Source organism: Mastomys coucha, unplaced genomic scaffold, assembly GCF_008632895.1.
Source record: "Mastomys coucha isolate ucsf_1 unplaced genomic scaffold, UCSF_Mcou_1 pScaffold18, whole genome shotgun sequence".
Classification (NCBI taxonomy): domain Eukaryota; kingdom Metazoa; phylum Chordata; class Mammalia; order Rodentia; family Muridae; genus Mastomys; species Mastomys coucha.
The window spans coordinates 14,507,602-14,533,556 of NW_022196900.1; the positions used below are offsets into that span (position 1 = coordinate 14,507,602).

General features: G+C 38.9%; 2 protein-coding genes, 1 long non-coding RNA gene and 1 pseudogene across 12 annotated transcripts in view; 3 read left to right on the forward strand and 1 right to left on the reverse strand.

Annotated features, from left to right (window-relative positions):
- The window catches only part of Fsd1l (fibronectin type III and SPRY domain containing 1 like), a 63,306-nt gene extending 56,233 nt beyond the window's left edge, over positions 1-7,073 (forward strand). For all 4 annotated transcript variants that reach the window (XM_031377419.1, XM_031377420.1, XM_031377421.1 and 1 more), the window contains one exon: positions 1,302-7,073. In XM_031377419.1, the coding sequence (XP_031233279.1) occupies positions 1,302-1,424 (123 nt within the window). In that variant the 3' untranslated portion in view covers positions 1,425-7,073. The remainder of the gene's footprint in view (positions 1-1,301) is intronic.
- LOC116096024 lies at positions 2,607-10,721 on the reverse strand. Its single transcript, XR_004120800.1, has 3 exons — positions 10,628-10,721; positions 8,578-8,665; positions 2,607-2,896 (listed from the first exon to the last, which is right to left on the reverse strand). It is a non-coding gene; the product is annotated as an uncharacterized LOC116096024 (long non-coding RNA).
- Positions 10,722-10,777: 56 nt separating this feature from the next.
- LOC116095327 lies at positions 10,778-11,687 on the forward strand (annotated as a pseudogene).
- Positions 11,688-12,765: 1,078 nt separating this feature from the next.
- Positions 12,766-25,955, forward strand: part of Fktn (fukutin) — a 51,505-nt gene continuing 38,315 nt past the window's right edge. For 2 of the 7 annotated variants that reach the window (XM_031377423.1, XM_031377429.1), the window contains exons 1-2: positions 12,766-13,046; positions 21,888-22,090. In XM_031377423.1, the coding sequence (XP_031233283.1) occupies positions 21,986-22,090 (105 nt within the window). In that variant the 5' untranslated portion in view covers positions 12,766-13,046; positions 21,888-21,985. The other 5 variants (XM_031377425.1, XM_031377427.1, XM_031377428.1 and 2 more) reach the window with 5 other exon arrangements.

Below are 25,955 nucleotides of genomic sequence, written 5' to 3' on the forward strand. Positions count from 1 at the left end.
ATTTTTATGTGGAAATACAGTTGCTTTTCCTTTTGGTAACAGGGTTGTTCAATCCCATTGAAATTTTATGCTTAATTTTCTATATATGGTTATCCTTTACTTTGCAGCTAATATCCACTTATAAATGACTACATACCATGTTTGTCTTTCTGGGTCTGGGTCACCTCACTCCAGATGGTTTTCATCCATTTGCTTGCAAATTTCATGATGTCATTTTTTAACACCTGAGTCATAAATACTCTATTGTGTAAATGAACCATATTTTCTTTATTCATTCTTCAGTTGAGGGACATCTAAATTGTTTCTGCCTATTATGAATAAAGGTGCTATGAACATTGTTGAACAAGTGTCTTTGTGGGATGGTGGAACATCTTTTCTGGTATAGCTGGGTCTTGAGATAGATTGATTCCAAATTTTTTGAGACTACCATATTGATTTCCAAAGTGGCTGTGTACGTTTGCACTCCCAACAACAGTGGAGGAGTATTACCCTTGCTCCACATCCTGGCCAGCATGTGCTGTCACTTGTATATTTGATCTTAGCCTTCTGACAGGTAAGGTAGAATTTCAGAGTAGTTTTAATTTGCATATCCCTGATAGCTATGGATGTTGAACATTTAAGTGTTTCTTGTCCATTTGAGAGTCCTCTGCTGAGAATTCTGTTTAAATCTGTACCCCATTTTTAATAGGATTATTTGGTTTGTTGATGTCTAATTTCTTGAGTTCTTTATTTTGGAAATTAGCCCTCTATCAGATGTGAAGTTGTTGAAAACCTTTTTCCATTCTGTAGGTTGCCATTTTGTTCTATTGATGGTGCCCTTTGCCTTACAGAAGCTTTTCAGTTTCATGAAGTCCCATTTATTAATTGTAGATCTTAGGATTTGTGTGATTGGTATTTTGTTCAGGGCAGTTGTCTCAATGGATCATAGTCCTGTCTAAAGCCATGTCTCAGTATTAAAGTCATAAGTGAGATAAGCTTCTTTGGGGTACAGTCCCTGGTTATAAAGGTTAGGGAAATACCAATAGCCAGTATTGATTGCTGAGATTAATCCAGTTTAGTCTCTTGAGTTTCTGCTGCCCTGTGTTCCCTTTCCTGAGTGCAGATTCAGTGGCTTCTGCTACTACACAGACTTCCTTTGGCCGCTTATGAACCTTTTGGTCTCTCCCCAGCTCAGACATGAAGCTTATCAGTTTGGGATTTCTTGATGTTCATCATACCTGTGGCATTTTGCCTTTCAAATGGAAAGTTACGGAAAGTTCTGACTTGAGTCTAACTGGGGCTTTGTTTTTGTCTTCCCTTAGGTTTGGTGTGGTGGACTTTCCTTGAGTACTGGAATGCAGGTTCCAAGCGCTGTGAGGACACTTCAGAAAAGTGAAAATGGAATGACTGGTTCGACAAGCAGCCTGAATAATGTCACTCAGTAATGGCAACTCAGACTGTGAGGCCTTTCCCATACAGTTACTAACAGATATTTCTGAGTGGTGGAAATCAGGTTTTCTGTGTTCTGCTTTAAAGCCTGGAATCTGTTAGATTAACTACCAAAGGAAGCAGCCACGGGGGGGTTATTGCTGTGTCCCAGAATCAAGCAGCTGTGCTGCAGGAGGCTGACACAGTGATATCTGCATAGTAAATAGGAAAGGAGCAGTGTTGAAATATTTATGTAGAAAGCCATTTTTCTGTTTCTTAAGCTACTCTGGCTTGTCTAGTAGATACAATTACATCTGGGGAGCCCTGGGCCTGGGTCGCAAAGCTTTTAAAGCTTGCCTTTCCTCCTGTCCTTGTTATGTTTCTTTCTGCTCACTGCCTGTCATTAAGTCCTACACTGAGGCTTTAAAAACACAAGGTCCCCCAAGGCTTCCTAGAAATTGAAATCTTTGTCTAGGGGTGTCAGAGAAAGTGTCCTATGGTGGCTTATTTTATTCTTTTATAAATAAGGTGAGCTTTTGATAGGGTAACTTATGTATTGACTAGATTCATACCACTTTCTCCTCTAAAATATTGTGGTATTTTTTATAGTTATAATTCAGAATATCGAGCAGATAAAGAATTTAGGCAATGCAAGGGAGTATTCTTGTGCATTTGTGCTGAGTCATTCTGTCCACTCCTCTATGCGGCTCCTGGGCACCACCTGAGAAACCGTGCTGAGTTTGTTCTCCGCTTTAACCCCACCTTTATAGCTGTCTTTGTATCTTTCATAAAACTTCCACTTGAATTTGGCACTGATAATAATTATTGCTTATGGAAGTTTGTGAATTGTTCTTTATAAAGGGTAAAAAGTTGTTGTATATTATTGATTTTTTTTTGTCTGTGAAAGATTATAAAGAAATGTGCCTAAAGTATTCTCTTCTGGAATAAGTTATATATGTTCTTTTACAAAGAAATGAATTGGTTTAACCAGCTGTTTAAAAAAATACATGTGTCCTACTTAATTGGTATATGTGTTCTTCAAACAATCATTTGAGGGTTTTTTTTGGTTTTGATTTGGTTTTTGTTTCTTTATGGTGCATTCACTCACTGTTTAAAAGTTTATGATTCTTCCAAAAATGAACATAGTTTTCTTTTTCCCAAATCTGAAGGAATGTGTGAAGCAGTGAGTAAAACCTGTAGTTATTAACAGAAAAACCTTTTATTACAAAGTTGATTAAGACCTTTCACTCAAGGTTTTTGAGCCAAACTAGAAGTTGAAATTGTTAAACTGCTTTCAGAACTTTAAATGAATGTTTGACTTTTGATTAATCTTTGAGGCTTTTCAATCTCTTCTTGTTTTAAGTTTCTTGGGATTCTGACAAACTTCCCTGGAGAAGTGTTCATTTTTGTTTTCTTTGTGTAGCTTGTAGGATCATAACAAGTATTTGCTCTTAAAATGTACTGCTTACTTGACATGATTATTTTTGTTCTGTTGATGAAACAAATTTGACATAGGATATTATTTTTCATATAACAAATATCTACATTATTGTCTGATAACACACTGGTAGTTTTTAAGACTAAAGCAGTTTATAGAATGAAGTATATCAATATTCTTTTGGTTCCCCGAAGCAATATTTTACTTTTCATTTATTATAGTTTGAAAGACATTTTTCCACTCTTCCACTACCTACAGAAATAGTATTTCATGCCCTAGGGAAAAGGAACTACTCCTTTTTGTAGACTCTACCTGAAAGCAGTGATTTACTGGAATTGCTTTGTGTGGCTACTAAGTTTATTTTGTCAAAAATGACATGGAAAAAGCCAGCTGTTCTTGTATAGAACTTTTCATTATGATATTATATCTTGCATAGTTGAATCTTCTCATTTATACAGTGCCTTTTTCTCATGCTCATTGTCTACTGAATATAAGGCAGGCAACACTGTACCATAGAGGTGAGGACCTTCTGCTGAGGCCAGAGGAGCACATGTGCTTCCTCCTTGTCCTCATCCCGTCACTGAGACCTTCATCTACAGTTTCCAAACAGTCACTGGAAAATGCACGACTGTTGCTGGGAAGGTTTTATTTCTCAGCAGGTTTTAGAACGAAGTATAAAGTCAGTGAATAAGAGTCTCAAGTTCTTATCATGTGATATTAGGTACTAATTATATCCTCATTGCTTTAAAATAAACATCAGGGTCTCTTTTTAAGAATGAACAAATCTGTAGTATTTTAATTTAAAAATCTTAAATTTATTATGTTAAATTGAATTTTGTCAACCCTTTTTAAATTAAAATAATTGAATAGAGTGCCTAGTTAAATCATCTCAAAACAAGATTAACTATTAACTTGATCATAATATGTAACATTTTTTTAACATTAGGTTGGAATGACTGAGCTTCTCTACTCAGCTCAGTCTGCTGTGGAAAGCTTGCAAGCCTTCTCCAGCATTCTTCATTGCTCTATATCTGCTTGCACAGCTTGAACATGACTGCTTTTAATGAAGGAAACATAGGAGAGGTGGACTGTAAGGGATATATCACCGGTGTGAAGAACTGTTTCATAAAATATGTATTAAGTATTGTATTTCCCTCTTAGCAGTTGAATTCCAAACCAGTTTCATTTAGCTGGAAATAGACAGGAAGGAGCTGCCTTATGCACTTTAGAAAAGAATTTGCTACAATTCATTTGACTCAGCTGATTGTGTCACATCTTTTAAATACTGGGAAATATGTATATACCAAGTATTTAATGACTAATGCACATAGAAATTTAATATACAGAGATCTTTTGAATGTTCCAGGTATGGGCTTTTTAAAAAGTGTTAGAGTGTCTGTCTGTCTGTACGTTTAATTGATAGCTCCTCTAACATGTGTCAGTAAACTGCTGGACAGCCAGGCTGGGCTTTCTCACTCTGTTTTGAAGATATTCTGTTCTGAATATCCTAAAAAACTCAAACCATCAACAATATTATGTATAATTTGAACTTCCATGATTGATCCTCGATATAAATAATAAAAGAAAATATTTATGATGAAATATTTTAGGTCAGTTTCCTAGAATTACCTAGTTTTTTCTATATGAAATTTTTTCCATGAAATTATAGCTATTTATGTATTTGCAGTTGTTTCTTTCAAAAACAAGTTTTAAAAATTGGAAAGGGATATATATTGGAAGTGATTACTCCAAAGAATATTAATCTTAAAGGAAGACAGTATAGACGTCTTACCATGAAATACATTACTCTAGGCTAAGATTTCAACTGTTTTAGTCATAGATTTTTAGCATCTTTGTTAGATCAGCATATAATTCACATATCAGTACTTAAGTTTTTTATGATGTAGCATCAATTTTATTACTTTCTGTCTAGGTTTCCAAAAGTAGTAGAGTTTAATTCATCATATGAACCACATTCTGCTACTTTTGATTTGATAGTCTTGATCTAAAAATAATGTTTTGTTAATATGTCACTAAATTTCTAAAAACTGTATTCATGGGCTGGTGAGATGGCTCACCACAGAAGCACTTGCTGCCAGCAGGATGGCTGGAGTTTGTTCCCTGGGACCCAAATAAAAGGGGAGATTTACCTCCTGTAAGTTGTCTTTTGACCTACACGGATGCCCGCCCACACACACATACACACACACACACACACACACACACACACAAATTATTTTTAAAGTACATTTGTTGTAGCAAATATAAAAATAACTATCAAATTAACTACACATAGTAATACTTCACTTTTATAGTGTAAGAAAAAGTTTGGAAAAGTTTCTTTCCTTGTTTTATTTTTACATCATATTTAGAGGTAAGCATGAATTTACTCAGTATCCACGTCACCATAAAGTTATTTTCAACCAAGTATACCTTTCATAACTCCAGCTCTCAGAAGTAGAGTAGGTAGTAAAGCTTCTCTTACAGAAAATCATCACAGCAGCATTACCTCATGTTTGGCATTTTTTAGTTGTATGTGTCTTGTAACAGTGTTCACATTTGTGATTCTGATGTCAGTATTGTGTTACCTGAGTGGTATGATTATCTGATTACCATAAGAACTTTGCACCCATTGGAATTTCGGTGGGTTGTTTGCTGCTTTTGTTCTCATTGGAACGTTGGACATGCCATATGGTAATAATACTGGCTTAGTAATCTTATCTTGACTACCCAACCATATCAAAAGAGTACTTTTTTCTGGTTAATAATACTAGCTTTGAAACATAATCATTTGAGTTATATTTGTTTAAAATTACATATTTTCTTAGTAGTATTCAACTTAAGTTGGTGCTTAGGAATAAACATGTAGAAGTTTTTGCAGTATGTAGGGCAGAGGTCAGTGAATGTATTTGCTTGGCTTGGAACTTAAGATTGAATCAATTTTACAATAAAGCAAATTGGAAGAAATTGGCAAAAGGCATTTTAGTAATAATGAAACTTTTTGAAGAGTGCAGGATTATGAGAAGCATTTCTTATTAACACTCTAATATCTGTAAGGTACCAAAGGACTGAGACTAATTGATCTTTTAATGGAGACTCTTTGAAATCAAATCCATCACTGATTCTATTAAGATACAATAGCTTAAAGTTGGGGAATAACTTCAGGCAAAAGCTGCAAGTCTTTAAGAGTCTTGGCATTCTTTAAGTATTTAAACTTAATCTCCATAGCTGCCCCATGCAGTAATCTATGACCTCTCTGAATCACCTATCACCCTCGGGCCTCTATTGCCTTACTTCAAATATTGACCCTTGTTTTGCCTACCTCACAGGGCTGTTGTGAGGAGTGTAGTGAAATGGACTCTGAATTTTTCACTAAGAATAGCTGTGTTTGGATACTTGTAAATTGCTGTTTAGTTAGAAAAAGCACGTTAAGTTGGTATAAGTGGTGATTTTTAAGTGATTTTTAAAAATAAGACCACCTTCAAAATATCCTCTAGTATCAATTTACTTTGTGCATGATTGTTTTCATATTTCTCATCAACTACACAACTTTTCTGAGTTATAAAGTCTACTGCAGCATTCATGTGTAGAGGGGAAGCCTATGTAAGCAAATTGCTTCAACTCCTTTTCCACCAGGAGTTTGCACTTGCATTTAGAATAGCTGATGACCCATGCAGAGTGAATTTGGCTGAAATAACTTTCCAACAACCAAATGGTTCAACAATTTGTTGCATTTGACAAATATTCATCAACTTTTATTTAAAAAGAAACATTTCAAAACCTTGTTCATTAACCTTATATCAATTATTATCTGTCTGGACATAGTTTTGTTGCTCTCAATTGGATGTATTAAGTGGTTTACAAGTTATCCTACTCCACATGATTTTGACATGTTTGTTATCTGGACATGATTTTGCTATACAGTCATGATAATAAAAATTCCAGCTCCTCAGGTCTAGCCTCTTAAGTTGTGGATGAAGACTATTTAAAGTGCACATGATGTATTCAGCGCTGCGAGTATTTGAAATGAGCACACTGCCTCATTTTCCTTACCAACAAGACAAAGCCTTTTAAATGATTTTTTTAAACTTTAAAAATGGTTATTCAAAGTGTAGCAACTTGTATGTTGAAATGATTGTATGTTCTGTATAAAATATTCCGTTTGAGGTTTTTACGAAAGCACCTGTATTATCCCCATCTAAAAATTAAATCTTTTTTTTTTTGCTTTCTTTTGTGTCAGTGTTTTACTTTTATCAAGTTTTATTTACATACCTATAGTTGTTTATTGATAAAGAGAATGGTTAAAAAGTCATTGTCTAATTTTCTCAAAATATGACAATGCCATTTAATAGCATTTTATATAATGGTGGCAAATCCTGTATTCAGTAGCCAGTAGCCCCAAGCAGCTACTATGAAAAATGTACTAGCCAATTGAATTTTTAAATTTATGTTAATTTAAAATAAGTACATTTCACTAGTAGCCCATGTTTTATACATTAAAGATGCAATAGCATCACACCCTAGGTTACATTTTGGTAGAGGGGTCACTAAGAGAGTCATACCCAGAACCCAGTCCTCCTTACAGTATCTACCCTAACCTGAAAGAAAGTGAAGGGGAAAAGAATAAGCAGTGGTTGATTCTATTTATGTTATAGTTCCTGTGTTTAAGGTCTTTGTCAACAAGAGAAAGATAAAAGGAAAACAGACAGTCTTGCATTATGAGAAGCACGTGATAGGTTTTGAGGGGCAGTCCTCTTGTTAGAAGGCCTGAAATAGCTGCAACTTAACAGTTTAGTGAAATCAAGATTTTAAGTGTACTTACCCTCAGAAGGTTAAAGTTATTCGATGATTTCTCTTGCATATATATGCACAGATAAGACAATATAGTATTGTGAATTAAAATAGAAGCAAACTGATTGTTAATTAAAGAAAAGCAAACATGGGTCATTCATCCTTTTGTGAATGCTACACAAAGAACTGGCCTCCACAGTTTAGAGTTACTTGAATAATAATAGACTTAAATAGTAGACTATCAGAATTTTGAAAGTTCCCCTTTCTGACTTGAACCTGCAAGTCAACTATTTTTGTATGATGCCTTGTATATGTTCTTTGTATCTGTTCCTGCAGTTAATATTATAAGTACATAGACTGTTAGTTTGTCATTAAGATCAAATATCTGACAAGGAACTGCCTTCAGGGAAGAAAGATGTGTTTTCAGGAGATAAAAAACCTGTGTGAGAAGGTAAATAAGCAAGAGATTGATCTGGTAGTAAACTGGTTGTAACCTTTAAGACCTGCCCACAAACAGCCTGCTCCCAGCAACTGTAGGTTCCACAAACTCCAAAACAGCACCATTATGAAATCTAAGAGCTGGAGGGACATTTCACATTCCAGCCATAGCATAAATCATATGGCAGCTGGCTTCTTCAAAATTTGGTCATTTCCTTATTAAATTATGTCCACTCTAATTTTTATGGTGAAGTTTCTTTTCTTTTTTTTTTTTTTTTTTTTTTTTTTTTTTTTTTGCATCAAACACAGTTTTGCACTTACATTGCATGGTACTAGTTGCTTATTCCCACTTCATTCAATTTTAGCACCAGAAGGATGATAAATCCAGTGATAAAATATATGCAAGGGAAGGCTATTCATTTTCTAAAAAGAGCCTGCATATATATGTAAATACAGTATGACACAAGACTGTATACACAGATACTTGGGTTACAGATCCTGACCTTGTCTCCACTGGATTGCTCTTCAGAAAATCACAACTGGAAGGAAGCCAAGGATCATGTCTTCCATATTTCTTCTATATTTCTTGACCTGAATCAAGATGGGTGTGGATAGGGATCTTGTTTTTATATAGCTATTGGTAAAATGCTTGGTTAATCTAGCTCTACTTCGTATTCACCCATCCTGAAACTCCATAATAGAAATCAAGCTCCCAGCTTCACCTAGTAGAATTCCCTAAGGGTGTCCGATGGCTGGTTTTAGTTGTCTACTTGGCCCCGTGTAGAATCACATAAACGGGAGTCTCAGTGAAGGGTTGTGTCTATGGGTGGGGGTAGGAAGACCTGAGTGTGGACAGCACCATCTTACCAGCTGGGTACTGGACTGAAGAGGAGAGCGCTAACTGAAGCTAACTGAACACGAGCAAGAGCAAGCGTTCTTTGAACACGAGCAAGAGCAAGCGTTCTTTGCTCGTAGGCTCCTTCCTGCTTTGAGATGCGATGTAACCAGCTTCTTTAAGCATTCGCCTCTTTGACTTCCTAATATGATATGCTGTAATCCGGGACTGTGAGACAAAGATAAGCCTTGCCTTCCAAATTGCCTCTGTCAGAGTATTTTATCACAGCAACAGGAAATGAAAGTAGAGATTGGATTCCTCACCCCAGACCTTCTTTCCTGGTCACCTGTAAGTTTTCCTTGAGGACCTATGTAGGCCTGTTCTCAAGATCCATCCAAAGGGGGAAAAGAAAGAAAGACGCACATACGCGCACACACACCATGGATGGCAATATGTGGAGACTGGGTGGTGCTTGTATAGTGTAAAAGGGCAAAAGGAAAAAACACCGTGACCCTGACTTGACCCCAAGACCAAGACAAGGGCCTAGAAACAGAATCCCACCAATCCCCAAGCTTCCCCAAGCTCGGGAATTGAAATCTCACTAATCCTCACTCTGGAAATCTCCACCCTGGAAATCTGCTCTGCCCCACAAGAACCCCCCCAAACCCCCCCCCCTATAAATCCTGCCTGCTTCTCCCAAGCAGAAGCAGCCACCCTGCTGGGTTTTCCCTCCCAATAAATCTCTTGTGTGAGGTTTGTTGTGCAAGTGTGACTTTCTGGTATTCCTTGGCTCCAGAGGGAGTAGAGCTGTTTAACACTTTTGCTGGGGAGATCTCCCCTGCTAAGCAGAACTGTTAGACTTGTCCTGGGGAAACCTGCAGCCCCAGTAAAACTGAAACACTTCCTTAGGGGAAGCCTTTCCTTTCAGAGCTGCAACACTTACAGCTTGAATGTGCCAACAGGAGTGTCTACATACATGCATTCCGAGTCACATAGTACTTACGCCATCGATTTTCAACACTGTCGGAGGAATTTGAGACTTCCCTACTTGACTCTATTTATGTTCCTTCAGAAAAATCTATCCAAGAGGGATATCACTCATTTTATATTATATATTCATCCTATATTCACTTTATTTCCATATATGTGTATGTCACATAAGTGTGGGTACCCCCAATGGCCAGAAAAGGACATTAGATACCCTGGAACTGGAGTTAGAGAATAGAACTTGAGTCCTTTGAGAGAATGCTGAGTGTTCTTCACTGCTGAGTCATTTTCCCAGCCCCCGAATATGGCATTTTGCTGGTTACACTCTTGGTTACTTAAATTTGTTAGTGCTACTATTTTGTACTTTTGCCATAGGATCCTGCAAATGTTACCGGGCCAAGATGTGTAGATACACACATCTAGATGATTCTGGAAAGTTGGCTGTTGACTTCTGACGGAGGCTATTTTTATTCCTCCTTGTAGCCTTCTCAACAGCTTTAAATTTGGTTAACTAGATTAAAAGACTTTTTATGGTGATCAAGTCTCCCAAATTGTCTCTCTGAACCTGCTTGAGAAGTACTATTTTCTAGTTATAGGGCAAAGACCTGAGAGCAGTAAGTTAAAGGAATAAACATTCCCTTTGGCTCAGAGTTGGGGAGGTTAAAGTCTATCATGGAGGGAGGACATGGCAGAGTTTTTGGCAGCAGGGGCAGGTGGCTGAGTCTACTCACACCTAGATGGACTGGACCAAGAAGCAGAGAGCAGACTGAAAGGGGAGCTGGGCTGTATTCCTTCATGTCTGACCTCTCTAATGGCCCACTTCCTCCAGGGTTTTAGAATCCTACCCCTCCAAGGTTCTAAAACTGCCTGGAGACAAAGTATTCCAACAGAAGCATCTGGGGAACACTTCACATTCAACCCAATAACACGGACCATGGTCATCCGCGTTTTTACCTGGTTATTGTCCAACTTCTGGTGGTAGACAGGGCTTTTACTTTGTAAGCCTATATTAGAAAGAATAAAGTTGAGAAACCGGACCGTGAAGCTTTGCGCTTCCTCTTTCCAGCCAGCGCCGAGCGATGGGCATGTCTCGGGACAGCTGGCACAAGCGCCGCAAGACCCAGGGTAAGAGAAAACCCTACCACAAGAAGCGGAAGTATGAGCTGGGACGGTCTGCTGCCAACACTAAGATTGGCCCTCGCCGCATACACACAGTCCGAGTTCGAGGAGGCAATAAGAAGTATCGTGCCCTGAGTTTGGACGTGGGGAACTTTTCCTGGGGCTCTGAGTGTTGTATTCGAAAAACGAGGATCATTGATGTTGTCTACAATGCATCCAATAATGAGCTTGTCCGCACCAAGACCCTGGTGAAGAAATGTATTGTGCTCATTGACAGCACACCGTACCAGCAGTGGTACGAGTCCCACTATGCACTGCCCCTTGGCCGCAAAAAGGGAGCCAAGCTGACTCCTGAGGAGAAAGAGATCTTAAACAACAAACAATCAAAGAAAATTCAAAAGAAATACGACAAAAAGAAAAAAAATGCCAAAATCATCAGTCTCCTGGAGGAGCAGTTCCAGCAGGGCAAGCTCCTCGCCTGTATTGCCTCAAGACCAGGCCAGTGCGGCAGAGCAGACAGCTATGTACTCGAAGGCAAGGAGCTGGAGTTCTATCTGAGGAAGATCAAGGCCCGGAAAGGCAAATAAGCCTCACTCATAGTGTAATAAAGGCGTTTGCTGTTCTATATGTAAAAAAAAATTAAAAAATAAAGTTACTTGCAAGTAGAGGAAAGTTTAGAGGTAAATTGACAAAAAAAAATGTTGCTGACAAGTTATGTCTAGGATAACCAAAAGGATTGTCAATTTTTTTGAAGGATTCTAAATTCTTTCCTTGACATATATCTCTAAATCCTGGTACACTTTTACAGTACCAGAAACTTCATAATGTAGATGGCACATTATGACTGTGCTTATCTAGGAAAAACAATGAGATCTATACTCAAACTTAGCTCAGATCAGAAAGCTGGCTGGTCCTCTGCCTCCTTCAAGGTTTATACAGGATAAGATTTACTATGCACTTGAAGTCTACTTACTTCTAAAACCCGGGAAATTTTTTTCCCCTTTGTAATTTCCAGACATTGCTGAGTATAGTAAATGCTCCTCGTTTCTTTTTAGATATCACCTATTAATACTCCAGTAGGCATCAATTACATTTGTGTGTGTGTGTGTGTGTGTATGTGTGTGTGTGTGTTAAAAGACAAGGCCTCACTCCAGATCCTCCGGCCTTGGCTCCCCAAATGCTTGAATGGTAGGCATGTCAGACTTAATAAAAGTTTTTGATATAGACACACTCCATCACAATTTCTAGAAAATGTCTGTTTTAAACCAAGCATGGTGATGCAAACTTGTCAGCACTTGAGATATGGAAGTTGTGTAGGATCAGTTGAAGGCCACACTGGGCTGAGTAGAGTTTAAGGCCCATCTGAGTTTAATGATACAGAACGGGGTGTGTAGGGTAAATTATTTCATCTTTTTTTCTATACGCCGTCAGTAATTTTCGTAGAAAGAACTTAAAATTACAATAATTTCTTTAGTGCTTTTTAATTTTCAAAAATTCCTATCAAAATCCATATCTGCTTCTTGACAATAACTCTTTAAATTACACGGCTAAAACCGAAGACGCCAGGCTCAGAACCGTCTATATTTCTTTCAAGCCTCAAACTGGAAGATATCATCTTCTAGACCTGGATGTCAAGCAGGCACCTCAACTTCACGAGTACATACGTCACTACATAGTGCTCTTCCCGATTCTGTCCTCAATAGCAGAATGTGGAGAGAAGAGGAAAAGGGGAGGGAGAGATGGAGAGACAGGGAGAGAGGGAGGAAAAGAATCCTTATCCACCGGGTTTGCACTTTCTGCGTTCTGTCGGCTGAGCCGCACACTAGGGGGTGCAGTTCCGTTTTTCCTAAACTCCAGGCAGCCTCAGGGGGGAAGGCTGATTGAAGGTTTCTATAAGCCAGACAAATAGCCGCGCTCGAGACCTTGGCAGCAGATGCGGACAGGCCTGTAGCCCGATACGCCACTGCGCGCTTGACGGCGTCTTTGCGACAGGTGCCGTAAAGCGAGGCCTCCGCCACAGCCCAGAGTTAGGTAAGATGAGGGCATACGGGCTGGGTAGAGCGTGGGCGTGGGCGGGCTCCCTCAGGCACGTGTCGTTGGTCTCCTGGTACCCTGACCAGCGCTCGGCCACCTTTGGGGTACCCGCCCCACGGCGGCGGGGAGGAGTCTGACCTCGGCCGCAGGTACCGTCTGCGAGTCATGCCCATGCTGTCCGCGGATCAGCCCGACCCGGTTTCGATGTTGGAGATTCATGGAGACGCTTGTAGAGGCCGGGTTGGGACCGTGAGTTTTGAGCTGGGTGGCGAGAGCCGACGATGCGGGGAGAAAGATCAGGTGTGAGAACCAAGGCATGCCAGGGTGCCTCCACAGGGGAGGAACCGATGCAGCCCGCTGCTCTGAGTGCTTCTTACGCCGAGGCTGGAAGCCTGAACTCAGAGGGAAAGGAAGAGAGAATGGCACGGATGCCACCCAGGGAGGGTTCCACCTGAGAAGGACTGATGCTACGCGAAAGACAAGTTCTGTGTACAACAGCCAGCTGCAACCGCTTGGTTTACCAGTCTCTTTTTTCTCTGACACCTCAGTGGTCATCCTTAGTTCGTTTGAAGGAGTGCTCACTATGCTTAATAATATGATGACGATAGTAATAATAATAATGATAAGGTGGGCGCGGTGAGCGATGCCAGATAACTGCTTGTAGGAACTTTCCTGTCTTCCGTTGACATTATCAGTTTGGGGATATCGGGACAGATTTGATACAAATGGGGCCGGGTAGTTAAAAGCTTGAGATAAGAGTCCATAGAACTGAATTCAGATTTTATCACGATCGCCAGTTTCTCAGGTAGCACAAGGCAAGCCACTTTCCTGTATGTCTCAAGCTTTCTAGGCTATAAAGAATATTTCAGTCTATCTACCTTTGAAGATTTCCAATAAAGAAAAGTCAGCCAGTGAACCAGCCATGGTAGCTCACACCTGTAATACCAGCACTTTGGAGGCCAAGACAAGAAAAGCACTAGGAAACAGAGCTACAATAATGATTGTTAGACCAGCCTGGGGTAAATGCCCTCAACCAAGCAATTGATTACTTGACTCTTGAGGGAAAGGCTTTACTCACTGTCTTAGGGCTAATACTGCAGTGATGAAATACCATGACCAAATGTTGCTCAGCTTCATATTACTGTTCATCGAAAGTTCTAAGGGCAGGAACCTGGAAGCAGGAGCTGAGGCAGTGACCACGGAGAGGCGCTGTTTTCACGCTCCTATGGTTTGCTTAGCCTGCTTTCTTATAGAACCCAGGATGGTCAGCCCAGGCATGGCACCACCCATAATAGGCTGGACCCTCTCACATCAATTGCTAATTAAGAAAATTCTCTACAGGCTGGCCTACCATCTAGTCTTATGGAGGCATTTTCTCAGTTGGGGTTCCCTCTTCCCAGATTACTCTAGCATGTGATAAGTTGACATAAAATTAGCCAGCACACTCACTTAAAAATAACGTGAAATGTAAATCAAGTAACTTGATTTGACCTGGGACAACTCAGTCACTAAAGTGCTTGTTATTGTAATCGTGGTGATCTGACTTCCATCTATCAGAAGGCACTTTAAAAAGCTGAGCATAGTAGCCTGAATGTATAATCTCAGAGCTGGAGAGAGGGAGATAGGATTCCTAAGTTTCCCTGACCAGCCAGCCTAGCCTGCTTAGTGAATTCTAGTGAGAGATTTGTCTGTGGGGTCTGAGGGAGTCGGAGCAGGGGATGGAGAGGTGGCTCAGTTACTACGGGCAAGCATGAGATGAGGACCTGAGTTCAGATATTAGCACTTGCATAGAAAGCCAAACATGGCTGTGTCATGGCCTGTCACCCCAGCACTAGGGGGAGCCAGCAGAAATGAGAGAATTGCTGGCCACCAGCCTGGCTCCAAAGTCAGTGAGAGGCTCTGTCTTGAGGGAGTATGTAGAGGGTGATAGAGCAAATATCTTGTGGCCTACACATTCCTGGCCTCACACAAGTTCACACACAAAGCCTGCAACATACACAGGTGCACATAGCCCATCACACACTCACACAAAGGTTGATGGTACCCAAAGAATGACCCCAGAGGTAGTGTGGCCTCCACAGGCTTGAATGCAGTGCTTTGCACTCATCCCCTCCATACACAGTAACAACTGATTTAGCACAGTCCATTCTAGCAGTGAGAACACACTGACAAAATAAAGTTGCTGCTGGTGGTGGTGGGTTTGTTTTGTTTTGAAACAGGATCTCACTATGTGGTCTTGTCTAGCCTGGTAGAGGAGGCTGGCCTCTAACTCAGAGGTACACCTGTTTCTGTCTCCCAAGTGCTGGAATTAAAGGCTTACACCACCATACCTGGTTGAAAGTAGACTTTATTTTATTTTATTTGTGTTACAGAATTATGTTCAAATATGAAAAACTTTAAATAAAAAGAGAAACATCTGTTTCTTCACTTGAAAGTCAACCTTACCTAGCTTATTTTTTATGCAACTTCTCTTCCCTAGGTCCTTTATTTCCTCAGAGAACTTTCCTTACAGCATATTCAGAAAGGAGTCAGCATGTGTTTCTGATTCTTCTGCTTAATCACATGGAGAGGGTACATTATTTTACCTTTTCATCTTGCAAGTGACACTGTGGTATGGCAGAGATTATTTTGTAAAGGATTAAGAAGTGAATGAACATTAAGTAGGTAAAGATCTACCATCATCATCATCATCAGTCCTGGAACTGAATCTAGGGCCTTGTGTATGCAAGCACTCTACTGCTGAGCTACATTCCCAGCTCCTTGTTCAGTTGTATTTTGAGATAGTCTCACTAAGTTTCTCAGGCTAGGCAGGAACTCTGCGGCATAGCCAGCTTTTGAACTTACCCTCCAGAGGAGGTGGTGTTATATACAGGTCTGTGCCATGAGGCCCTACTAGACTTTGATTTTTACATATAATATATTTTGGTTATATTCTTTCACCATCCCAAATTCTTCCCTGATACTCACTCAATTTTGGATTCTCTCTCACATAAAAATCAAAGCATAACAAAAATATGTGGGGTCTATTTTGTGTTGGCCAACTATTAATGAACATGCAGCCTATCCTGAGCTACATTTGATACATTCTGTCACTTCATTTAAGAAAAACTATTTTCCTCCCTCATCCCCCAGAAGTTATGGGTTACAAATACCTTCTTGGCTCAGGTTAGGACTTCATGTTCACTTCCCCTTCTCTGTGCTGGGATTTTGTTTGGCTTGAACTTGAGCAAGTCTTATTCATGCTGTCACAGTCTCTCTGAGTTCAAATGTACATCAGTCCTGTTGTGTCTGGAAAATGCTGTTTTCTCTGGCTCGTACAGGCTTTCTGTTTCCTCTTCTACATATATCCCTGAACCCTGAGGGGAGGGCTTTGATGAGTTTTCCCTTTAGGGGTAAGTGATCCAAAATCAGTCTCTCTACCTTGTCTAGTTTGTAGTGGTGAGTTTAGCTACTCTACTTTGTGCTCCTGGCAACACCAGTTAATTTTGAATACCTTGACTAGCTCAGAGGCTGGACAGTTCTAATTCTTCCCCCTGCTAGCAAACACTCCCCTTCTAAGTTAACATCCTTAAAATCTAGATTTCATCTCTGCTACCTCAAACACAACTGGGGAACTTTCCCATATGGCCGCTTTCCCTAATTCTCACATGTCAGTGGGCCTTTAGGTCTGATCTCTCAGCATCTGGGAACTCAGCCATTGGGAACCAAATTGAATTGAGACAGCATTAGAACCAATCCCTAACATGTTAACTACTATCTACTGCAAGAGATCTCTTTTTTGTTGAGTGTTCAACAATGCAATGATGTATGGGTATAGCAGTATAGTTAGGAGTCATTTTATTTCTATGTTCATTTGGCAGAGTAATTTTAGTGGGGTTTCCCTTGGGGCCCATGACCTATCTAGTCTCAGGTTCTTGGCCCCATTAATAGTGCCAGTTATAGGTTCCATTTCCTAGAGCTGGCCTTGCATCCAGTCAGAAGGTGGTTGGCTCCTCCCGTAACGTTTGCACCACTGTTGATAGTCAGTGGGCTTTATCATACAGACAGGCAACTGTTGTAGCCCACAGGGTTCACAGCTGGCTGAGGCCGCAGTATGTGTGTCACACCTTCCAACACTGCGAGCTCTGGTCACTTGGGGTGAAGCTTCTAGTTGAACATCAGCTCAATTTCTCTATATTCAGTCACATAAATTCATGGTGTCTTCAGCAATAGGGTTTTACTGTCTGGTTGTAAAGAGTAAACAGCAGCATTGGCAATACTGCTACACTTCTCTTACAGTCTAAAAACAGTGTTTGCTTTTTCAGTTTCTTTTTCTTTTTTGCCTCTGGGTGCATCTTTTTTTTTTAAAGATTTGTTTATTTTATGAATATGAGTGCACCATCACTCTCTTCAGACACACCAGAAGAGGGCATCAGATCCCATTACAGATGGTTGTGAGCCACCGTGTGGTTGCTGGGAATTGAACTCAGGACCTCTGGAAGGGCAGTCAGTGTTCTTAACCTCTGAGCTGTCTCTTCATCCCGAGTGCATCTTTTGCACCATTTTCTTTTTAGTGCCTCCCTTTTAGCTGCCTAAGCCCCTAATCACACATTTACTCCACTGCACTATTCTCTTTCCTCTGTACTTGACTTTACTTTGTTTTGCAGACTGGGCCATATTTGAATGTCAGGTATGACCCTGAGAGACTATGCTCTTGGCTACAGGAAGGATCTGAAAAAGAGATCTTGAACTTTGTACACATTTCCATCACAAGTGTGTCTGGCTCTTACAACCACTTTTTCTCAAACTTGTTCATGTAGTGATGTGTAGTAAATTTGATAATAAAAGATGAAAGGAAAGCTAAAAGAATGAGCATTCTGTTTCCTAATAATGACAGTGTAGACTTGCTGACCCAGGACCAGAGATGAAGAGATCTGATAGCTCTGATGCCCACAACCAGTTCTTAACATTTCCTTCTTTGTTGGCAGATCTCAGTTCATGTACTAGTTTTGTCCTTTTTCCATGACATTTAAGAAGAATTTTACAGTGTAATATGTCAAATTTAAAACAGCCTCTTATTTACATTAGAACTTCAGGATACTTGGACCCCTTAAACCTCCTCTGTAAGCATCTCCAATTTTTTTTTTGCAGCTACTTGCCATCTGTTTTCCCTTTTCCCTGCTCATTTTATTAGCTCTGCAGTAATTTTTATTTTCCATTATAGATGATAAGTATCTTCTTTACATACATGTAAAGTGAGAAAGTCCTTCTTACTGTTTTTGAGGGTAGAGAGTTTGGGCTAGGGTTAGGGTTAGAGCTAGTAATAGCTAAAATGTCACAAATAACATGTACATGAATATTATCTTGATTTAGGTTCTGTAGCATTGAAGAAGCCAGGGCCTGTAATGCTGTTATGAGATACCTCTTTTTAAAACTATCCCATTGCTTAGTTTTATTCATGAATTAATCTTGTAGTAAGTCTAAAGTAGAGACAGCTCCCAAAAAACAACAGTATATTATTTTGGACTTTAGAATAGTTATGCTTAGAAGAAGCTTAGCAATGATAAGCTTAGATGCCAGCTTAGCTATCACCAGGAAGCAGCGTGCAGTACACGGGTGTGCTGTTCAACACGTGTGAGGGATAGCTGAAATCTAGAGAGTGAAAAATAAGCTTGTTATCCAGGACCTGCCCTGGTGAAATCATTGTAGTAAGTTTTAGTTAACAGCAGACTTGTACCATCATCAGTATTGATGGATGTTACTGATTTTCACAGTTTAGTGGAAAAATATGATTGATTCCAGTATTTTGATACATCATCTGCAGATGGGGCAGGTGATTCTCATCTCTGTTGAGGTAACTCCATGGATAGTTGATCTTACATGATTTTTTCCAGTGCTTGTTTTATGTGTTCAACTTGTTTATATGGATTGTTTTAAAGCTCCATATAAAAACTTAGGATTTTAATTAAAATGGCAGAGTAAAAATACTTCTGCTTCATTCAATATGAAGTTACCCTGAAACAACATGAAAAATGGGAGCTAGGTTAACACAGCTTTTCCAAGACAAATATTGCTGTGATCCCAAACTGAAATATTTGAGGAGTGGTTGCCACAGGTAAGAGTAAGATCCTTGTAGAAAGAGATATCAGAAGTAATAGAACAGAGACATGGCTCTCTCTGTACAAAGGTCAGGACATGGAGGGAAGGTGTGGGAGCAGTCACAGCTGTGTGGCAGCTTGAACTAGCAAGAAGAAGAGCAAACTGTATACACAAATGCACTATCCATACAGCAGTAAAATGGAGAGATTGTCAGACACTCTGATATCATGAAGGAGTTGTTTTAACTTCACATGTAAAGTTAAACTTACATGTGTTCTCTGTCTTTCTCATATACGGACACACATGTATAAAATGTTCTGTCAGAAAAAAACTTCCATCTGGTCTAGAACATGTTCCCTCCTACCCCAGTATTCTTATGAATAACTGATCTGGGGGAGCTCAGGTCATCTAAACATAAGTAACTAAAATAAAATGAGCATTAAAAATGTTACAGTGGGAAGAAAGTAAACTAGAAAATAAGTGATAGCTGTGTGGGCTGGAGGGGAAAATTAATGGAAGATGGAGAAGTCGGTGGTTAAGGGCATGTACTGCTCTTCCCAGGGATGTGAGTTTGATTCCTAGAACCCATGTCAGGTGACTCAGTTCCAGTTCTTCTGTCCTTCACAGGACCTGGACACATGTAAACATACCCATGCATGTACTTACAGTTAAAAATCATCTTTTGAAAATTAAAATCACAGTGTTGTACTATATCTCAGTGATAACATGCTGGCCAGTCCTAGATAGAAAGAAGCCTTGGGTTCAATTAGTAGCATTGCAAAACTCAGGCAACATTCATTGGCTCCAGTGCTCCAGTGCTAGGAGTTGGTTGTAAGACAGCAGTCTGGCAGAGTTCAGGAAGAAAGGATACACAAGGAGAAGAAACAGCCTATTAAAATGGAAAGTTGACCTTGAAGCATCAGGAAGGTGACGTGATAACAGGCGTTGGAAGTTGAACAAATGGACAGGGCAGTGAAGGAGTTATACTTTAGTTCTAGAAATAGAGAATCCAATGTCCTAATAAAGTTATTTAAACCTAACTTCAAAAAGCTTCCTATAATCATTCTAAGTTGAAAGAACACTCAAAGACTAAAGAAGATGCATATGCAATAACCACCATCATTATATAGTCTAGGTAAATGAGAGTTGAAGTTCACAGGTAGGGAATATGCATACTCTGTACATCCCATTAAAACAGATCAGATCCCCTGTATGTGGGCTGTGGCATTGAATGTTATCAAGAGAACATTTAGCATTACAGGACAATGGTATAAATCCTGTAACCTATCATGGGAAGTAAAGTATGACCTCCCAGCCAAACTTCCCTGACATGGTGTTTTAACAACACCAACACCAACAGTAAGTGGTACCTCCACAGTCTCTTCTTTATAGGCTGCAGAGATGAGTGAGCAAAGGGTTTGGCAATAGGATCACTGTGGAACTCTGTGGACTGAGAGTGAAATAGCATACTTATGGGACAGAATAAAATAACCAAGTAGAAATAAATAGGAAAAAGAAAGAAACTAGGAAAGAATGTCATTATAACCAGGGAACAAGAAAAAACTTAGATGTTAAGTAAAAGATGTTTTAATGTTGAAGAAATAAAGCTAAATACTAGGGGATCTTTAAATTTACCTAACAAAAAATAATGTATTGGAGAGGGGATAGGAAGTATATATATATGTGTATATATATATATATATAATTTATATATATAATATATATTATAATATATATAATATATAATAATATATAATATAATATTATATAATAATATATAATATTATATAATTATATAATATTATATAATATATTATATATTATATAATTATATAATAATATATAATATATATTATAATTTAATATATATATATAAATATATATATTAAATTTCTTATTCTAAAAAGATAATCAGAGGTGGTACCCAGGGTGAGAGACCAAAATGTTTACCAAAGTTTTCTTTTTTCTTTCTTTCTTTCTTTCTTTCTTTCTTTCTTTCTTTCTTTCTTTCTTTCTTTTTAAGTTTTTCGAGACAGGGTTTCTCTGTATAATGCTGGATATCCTGGAACTCACTCTGTAGACCAGGCTGACCTTGGACTCAGAAATCTGCCTGCTTCTGCCTCCCAAGTACTGGGATTAAAATTAAAGGCACGCACCACCACTTCCTGGCCAAAGTTTTCTTTACCCTTGCAAATACCAAGGGCATGAACATCCTACACCTCACACTCATACACATGCACACACATCCCACAAAGCAAACAGCTAGATACTATGCTCCTTGACTAAAAACTGTCTCACTTTTTTCCTTTTTTTCCTCAGTGTGGTCAGAAGTAGCATCGCCTTTGACCTCGTCAGACATACATCCTGAGGTCCAGAGGTCCCAGGACAGCTCTGTTGAGTCAGACACATTGGAGAAGCCCCCCTCTGCATTCTTTCTTGGCCGTAGTGCTCTGTGGAACTGCAGATAGCTTCTCCTGTCTTTTTTTTTTTTCTTTCTAGATTTGCTTTTGATATTTGTTAGTTTGTTTGAGACAGAATGTTTTTATGGAGCTCAAGCTGATCTTAACTTCATTATATAGATGAGACTGGCTTTGTACTTGCTATCCCCCTGCCTCAACATACCAAATGCTGGCGATAAACATGTACTACCACACTTGGGTAAATAGAAATAACTCTGTGTGTGTGTATGTGTGTGTTGTCAGTAATTACTGAAGTTAATTTTTTTGTTGTTGTTGCCAAATTGGATTTTTTTCTTTACAGAAGTATCTCTGGTCACAGGAAACAAGATTCTGTTTCATGAAGAAGATGAAAACAACTGGGCTATTGTTAAAAACCACCCAAGAGAACACCATAGACCAATGAGTAGAATCAATAAGAACGTGATCCTGGCCCTTTTAACACTCACGAGTTCTGCATTTCTGCTGTTTCAGCTGTACTACTACAAGCACTATTTGTCAGCAAGGGTAATTGTCTTTTCTTATTAGACATAATTGTGGCTGCATGTTTTCTTAACATACTTAAATTTCAGTATAGAAAATTGATAATGTTTATTTTTTAAAGAAACATTTCTCAGTGGGGTTCTTATGTTTTTAGGATGTGACAGGCAGTTTAAAATTCAATTAAATGTTTTTGTCATTATACAATTAAATCAAAAGTAATGTTTCAATAATATTTAACCTATTCACATTCTCTGTTGAATAAAAATTTTTATTCCTAAATAATATCAGTTAAATTAAGTCACTGATAAGTAATTTTGATTACATATCAAAATTATTTTCTCTGATAGTGTATATTTTGATTCAGAATCTACTTGAGTTGTAGTGGAACCTACCTTTGTTGCTGTCTGAGGGATGAAGTGGAGACACTAGGCTGGAGTCAGGTAGCTGCTGACAGCAGTGGATGGCTGTAGCTCCGTGTTGGGATGAGTACACAGCACTCCAGGATCTTGGGAGAGATTACCCTGAGCCAGTCATGGACTAGGGAAGGGGACTGTTTGCTGTCTTAGAGTAAAGAAGGCCTATTTCTGCTTATGTTTGGAGTGAGCATTACTGTAGATGTCCTTTAGGCCCTCACCATTTATTTAGATGTTTAGATTTTCTGTGATCTACAAATAAAATCAATCCAATTGTCTAATAATTAAAGATAAGGAGCAAATACACTGTATTTCATAGAGGAATAGGCTTGACAGAAGTTCAGGTTTTTAAAATGCAAACTTTGTTTGGATGTTTTATGAGGAGCACAGCTTCTCATATACCTTCAACCCAATAATAGTTCTCCTTTTGAGGGGAACGTTGTCATTTTTGACGCACTGAGTGCTCAGCTTCAAGAGGAGCAAACACGGAGCAGTGAGGGAGGAAGGGGACACTTGCCTCTACAGCCAGATCAGTCCAGGCAGTCAGTGAGGTAACAGCTACCACAGCAAGATCTCCCTCACATCCTGAAACACAACTCCAATGGAATGGAGTACTGAAGCACGGTGAGTACTGAATAGCCTGCTCAGGGAGAGATGGAATTCCCAAACTTAAAGCATCTCTTCTGTGATGGGCATAGTAGTACTCTTGCATCATTAGGAGCTCAGAATGCCGTGAGTTCGCCCACTGGACTCTGGGATGCACCCAGAGTCAACTTACAGTTCACACCAAGAAGACGTGTTTCTAGGGACGTTTCAACCATTCATTGTTTTTTATTTTTTTCTTACTATGCCCAACAGGTTAATGTAGTTTTGATTCAGCGTGCTTATTTAATTTGTGTTTACTGATCACTTGGTAATGCACAAAGTATATAGCAGGAAAACTGAGATTAATAGGGCAAAGGTTTTACGTTTAAGATACTTACAATTTGATAGTTAGTAATTCTTGAGTATAGGTTTTGAGTTCAAATATAAGTTCAGTCATCTGACTTTGTGCAAATCACCTCTTTAAGCTTTGATTTCTTTGACTGGGGCTCAGTAACGTTGCCAATTGAGGTAGTCTAGTTGATGTGATGCATCTCACTTAGTGTTTTCTACATAGTGCATGCCAAAAAAATGATAGCTTCTAGTAACTTCTGTTTCCTACCAATGGCTTACATTACAATTTTAAAAATAAAGTTGAGAGGCTGGAGGGAGGCTCAGTGGGTAAGGTCTAAGCTAGACAATCCTCAGCTCAATTCCTGGAACACATTCAGTAGAGGGAGGGAACCGGCTCCTCAAAGTTGTCCTCTGACCTCCACATGTGGGCCATGGCATGCCTTTTCTCACCCCTGAATGAATGAGTGAATGAATGAGGTAAATTATTAGAGTCCTTGTGAGCCTTATTTTCACTGTTTTATCAATGAGTTAATTGGACTCTAGATAGAATGTTTCTCAGTCATGATTCGGGACCTAAAACTGTTATCGTTACTCGTAGAGCCATTCTGATGTGTAAGTAAAACTATATTTAAACAGAATATGTTCAGATTGGCAGATAGGAAGTAAAACAGCTCTCAGAATGCTGTAGGACAGTTGAAAATATTGAGCTTGATGGCTAAGTAAAGACAGAGCACTAAGTGAAGCAAAGCGTGCATTGTGCTTTCAGTCACTGAGCCACACGAGTGCCTTCAGCAATCACTGTTTGTATTACAGTGGCCATCACAGGGTGCTGTTCTGAGCCACACCAGCGCCTTCAGCAATCACTGTCTGTATTACAGTGGCCATCACAGGGTGCTGTTCTGGGCTAGCTTCCCATTACGCTGAGTGATTTGTTTTCAGTTAGAGGGAGAGGTCTGAAAGAAGAATGGCAGCAATTATTCACAGTGAACAATTTTGTATGCCATCATTAAGAGTGGGAATTAATCTTACAGCCATGTAGTACATGTGCAGCGAAGGCTCTAGGAGTATTTTTAAGTTTGTTGCTTACTAAAATTATACAAAGATTTTCACTCGATCTTTGACTTATATTTTCTCTGAAGGAAAATATATAGATTATTCCTAGAATGGAAGTATACTAGACATACACTAGACTACAGTCTAGTGTAATATGGCAAATTTGGGTAAATATCAGCCCCCCCTTACTCTCCCCTTCCAGTCTTTCATTACCTAGAAAAAAAGTGATTTTTATTATAGTTTTTTACACATTTTTTTATTCTTTTGTATATTCTCAGGATTTAGATTATTGGTTTTCAAATGGTTTACTAAGACAGATAGCTTTCTTCCCCTTGCTGATAACATTTAGGAGTCCAGTCCATGGAGAACTTGAGAGAGGTGTTTTTATGTGAAGGAGCAGCACTGGGATGCAGAAGAAGACAGCTACCCAAATAGATGGCGATTTGCATGGTTAGGGTCTTCTGGCTTTATCTGTGTATGTAGGTTTATAAACAATTGGGGAAAAAAATCAAGTATTGAAGACCTTAAAGTTTTTAACAAATTAGTAACCATTTGACTCTAAATGGATATGTTTAAACAGTCATACAAATTAAGAATTTGGATTTTGGGTTCCTGTAAGAGTTTATTAGATAATGTGCATCAGAAATGACAAGACTTTTTTTTTTTTTTTTTTTTAAGTCTTAGCATCTTAGGCTTCTGGAATGCTTTTTTTAAAAAATTATATCATAGTTGGGTCACTGGAATTCAGTAGTCACCAATTATTCTTCTACCAGTTCATTCTAGGATCTGGGTCTACCCATCTACTTATTGGTGGCCCTTAAGTTTTCAGTATGACTATCCAGTAGGAAATATTTTGAAATATCTGTAGGCTTGTTTTATTAACCCCTTGACTTGATTTGTTGAAACTATTTAAGCCGAGCACAGTAATAGACTAGAACAAAATGATGGGTGAAAATCAGCCCTAACTCCCTAAACTCACAATTTGAGGAGCTTTGCAACTAAAAATTAAGAAACATATAAGAAAATAGAGGATTAATTTAGTCTTTACTTCTTCAGACTTTGTAGTGGGTTTGCCTAAGGTTGTTTGTATTTTAATGTTAATATTGGACCTTTAAGATTGGTTGTCCTAGAGATGAGAGAGTCTACATGTAAGATGTCGAGTGACCTTGTCTTTAAGTTTTATTTGATTGGTAAATAAAGATGCCAACATCCAATAGCTGGGCAGAAGAGAAATAGGTGGGGTTTAGGCTTGGGGGACTTGGGGTTGGAGAGGAACCATGAGGAGAGAAGAAGAGTGCAGGAGGAGGAAGGAGAAACCGCCATAGGTTAGGAGTCAAGAGAATATGACTCCATTCTGGATATTTTACTAGTTAAGATTCTTCTGTTCCCTAGTGTTTACACTTTGTAATTCTTATGTATAGACTATGTAATTCTTATTAGATATGTTTCTTTATTCTTTTCTTTTCTTTTTTTTTTTTTTTTTTTTT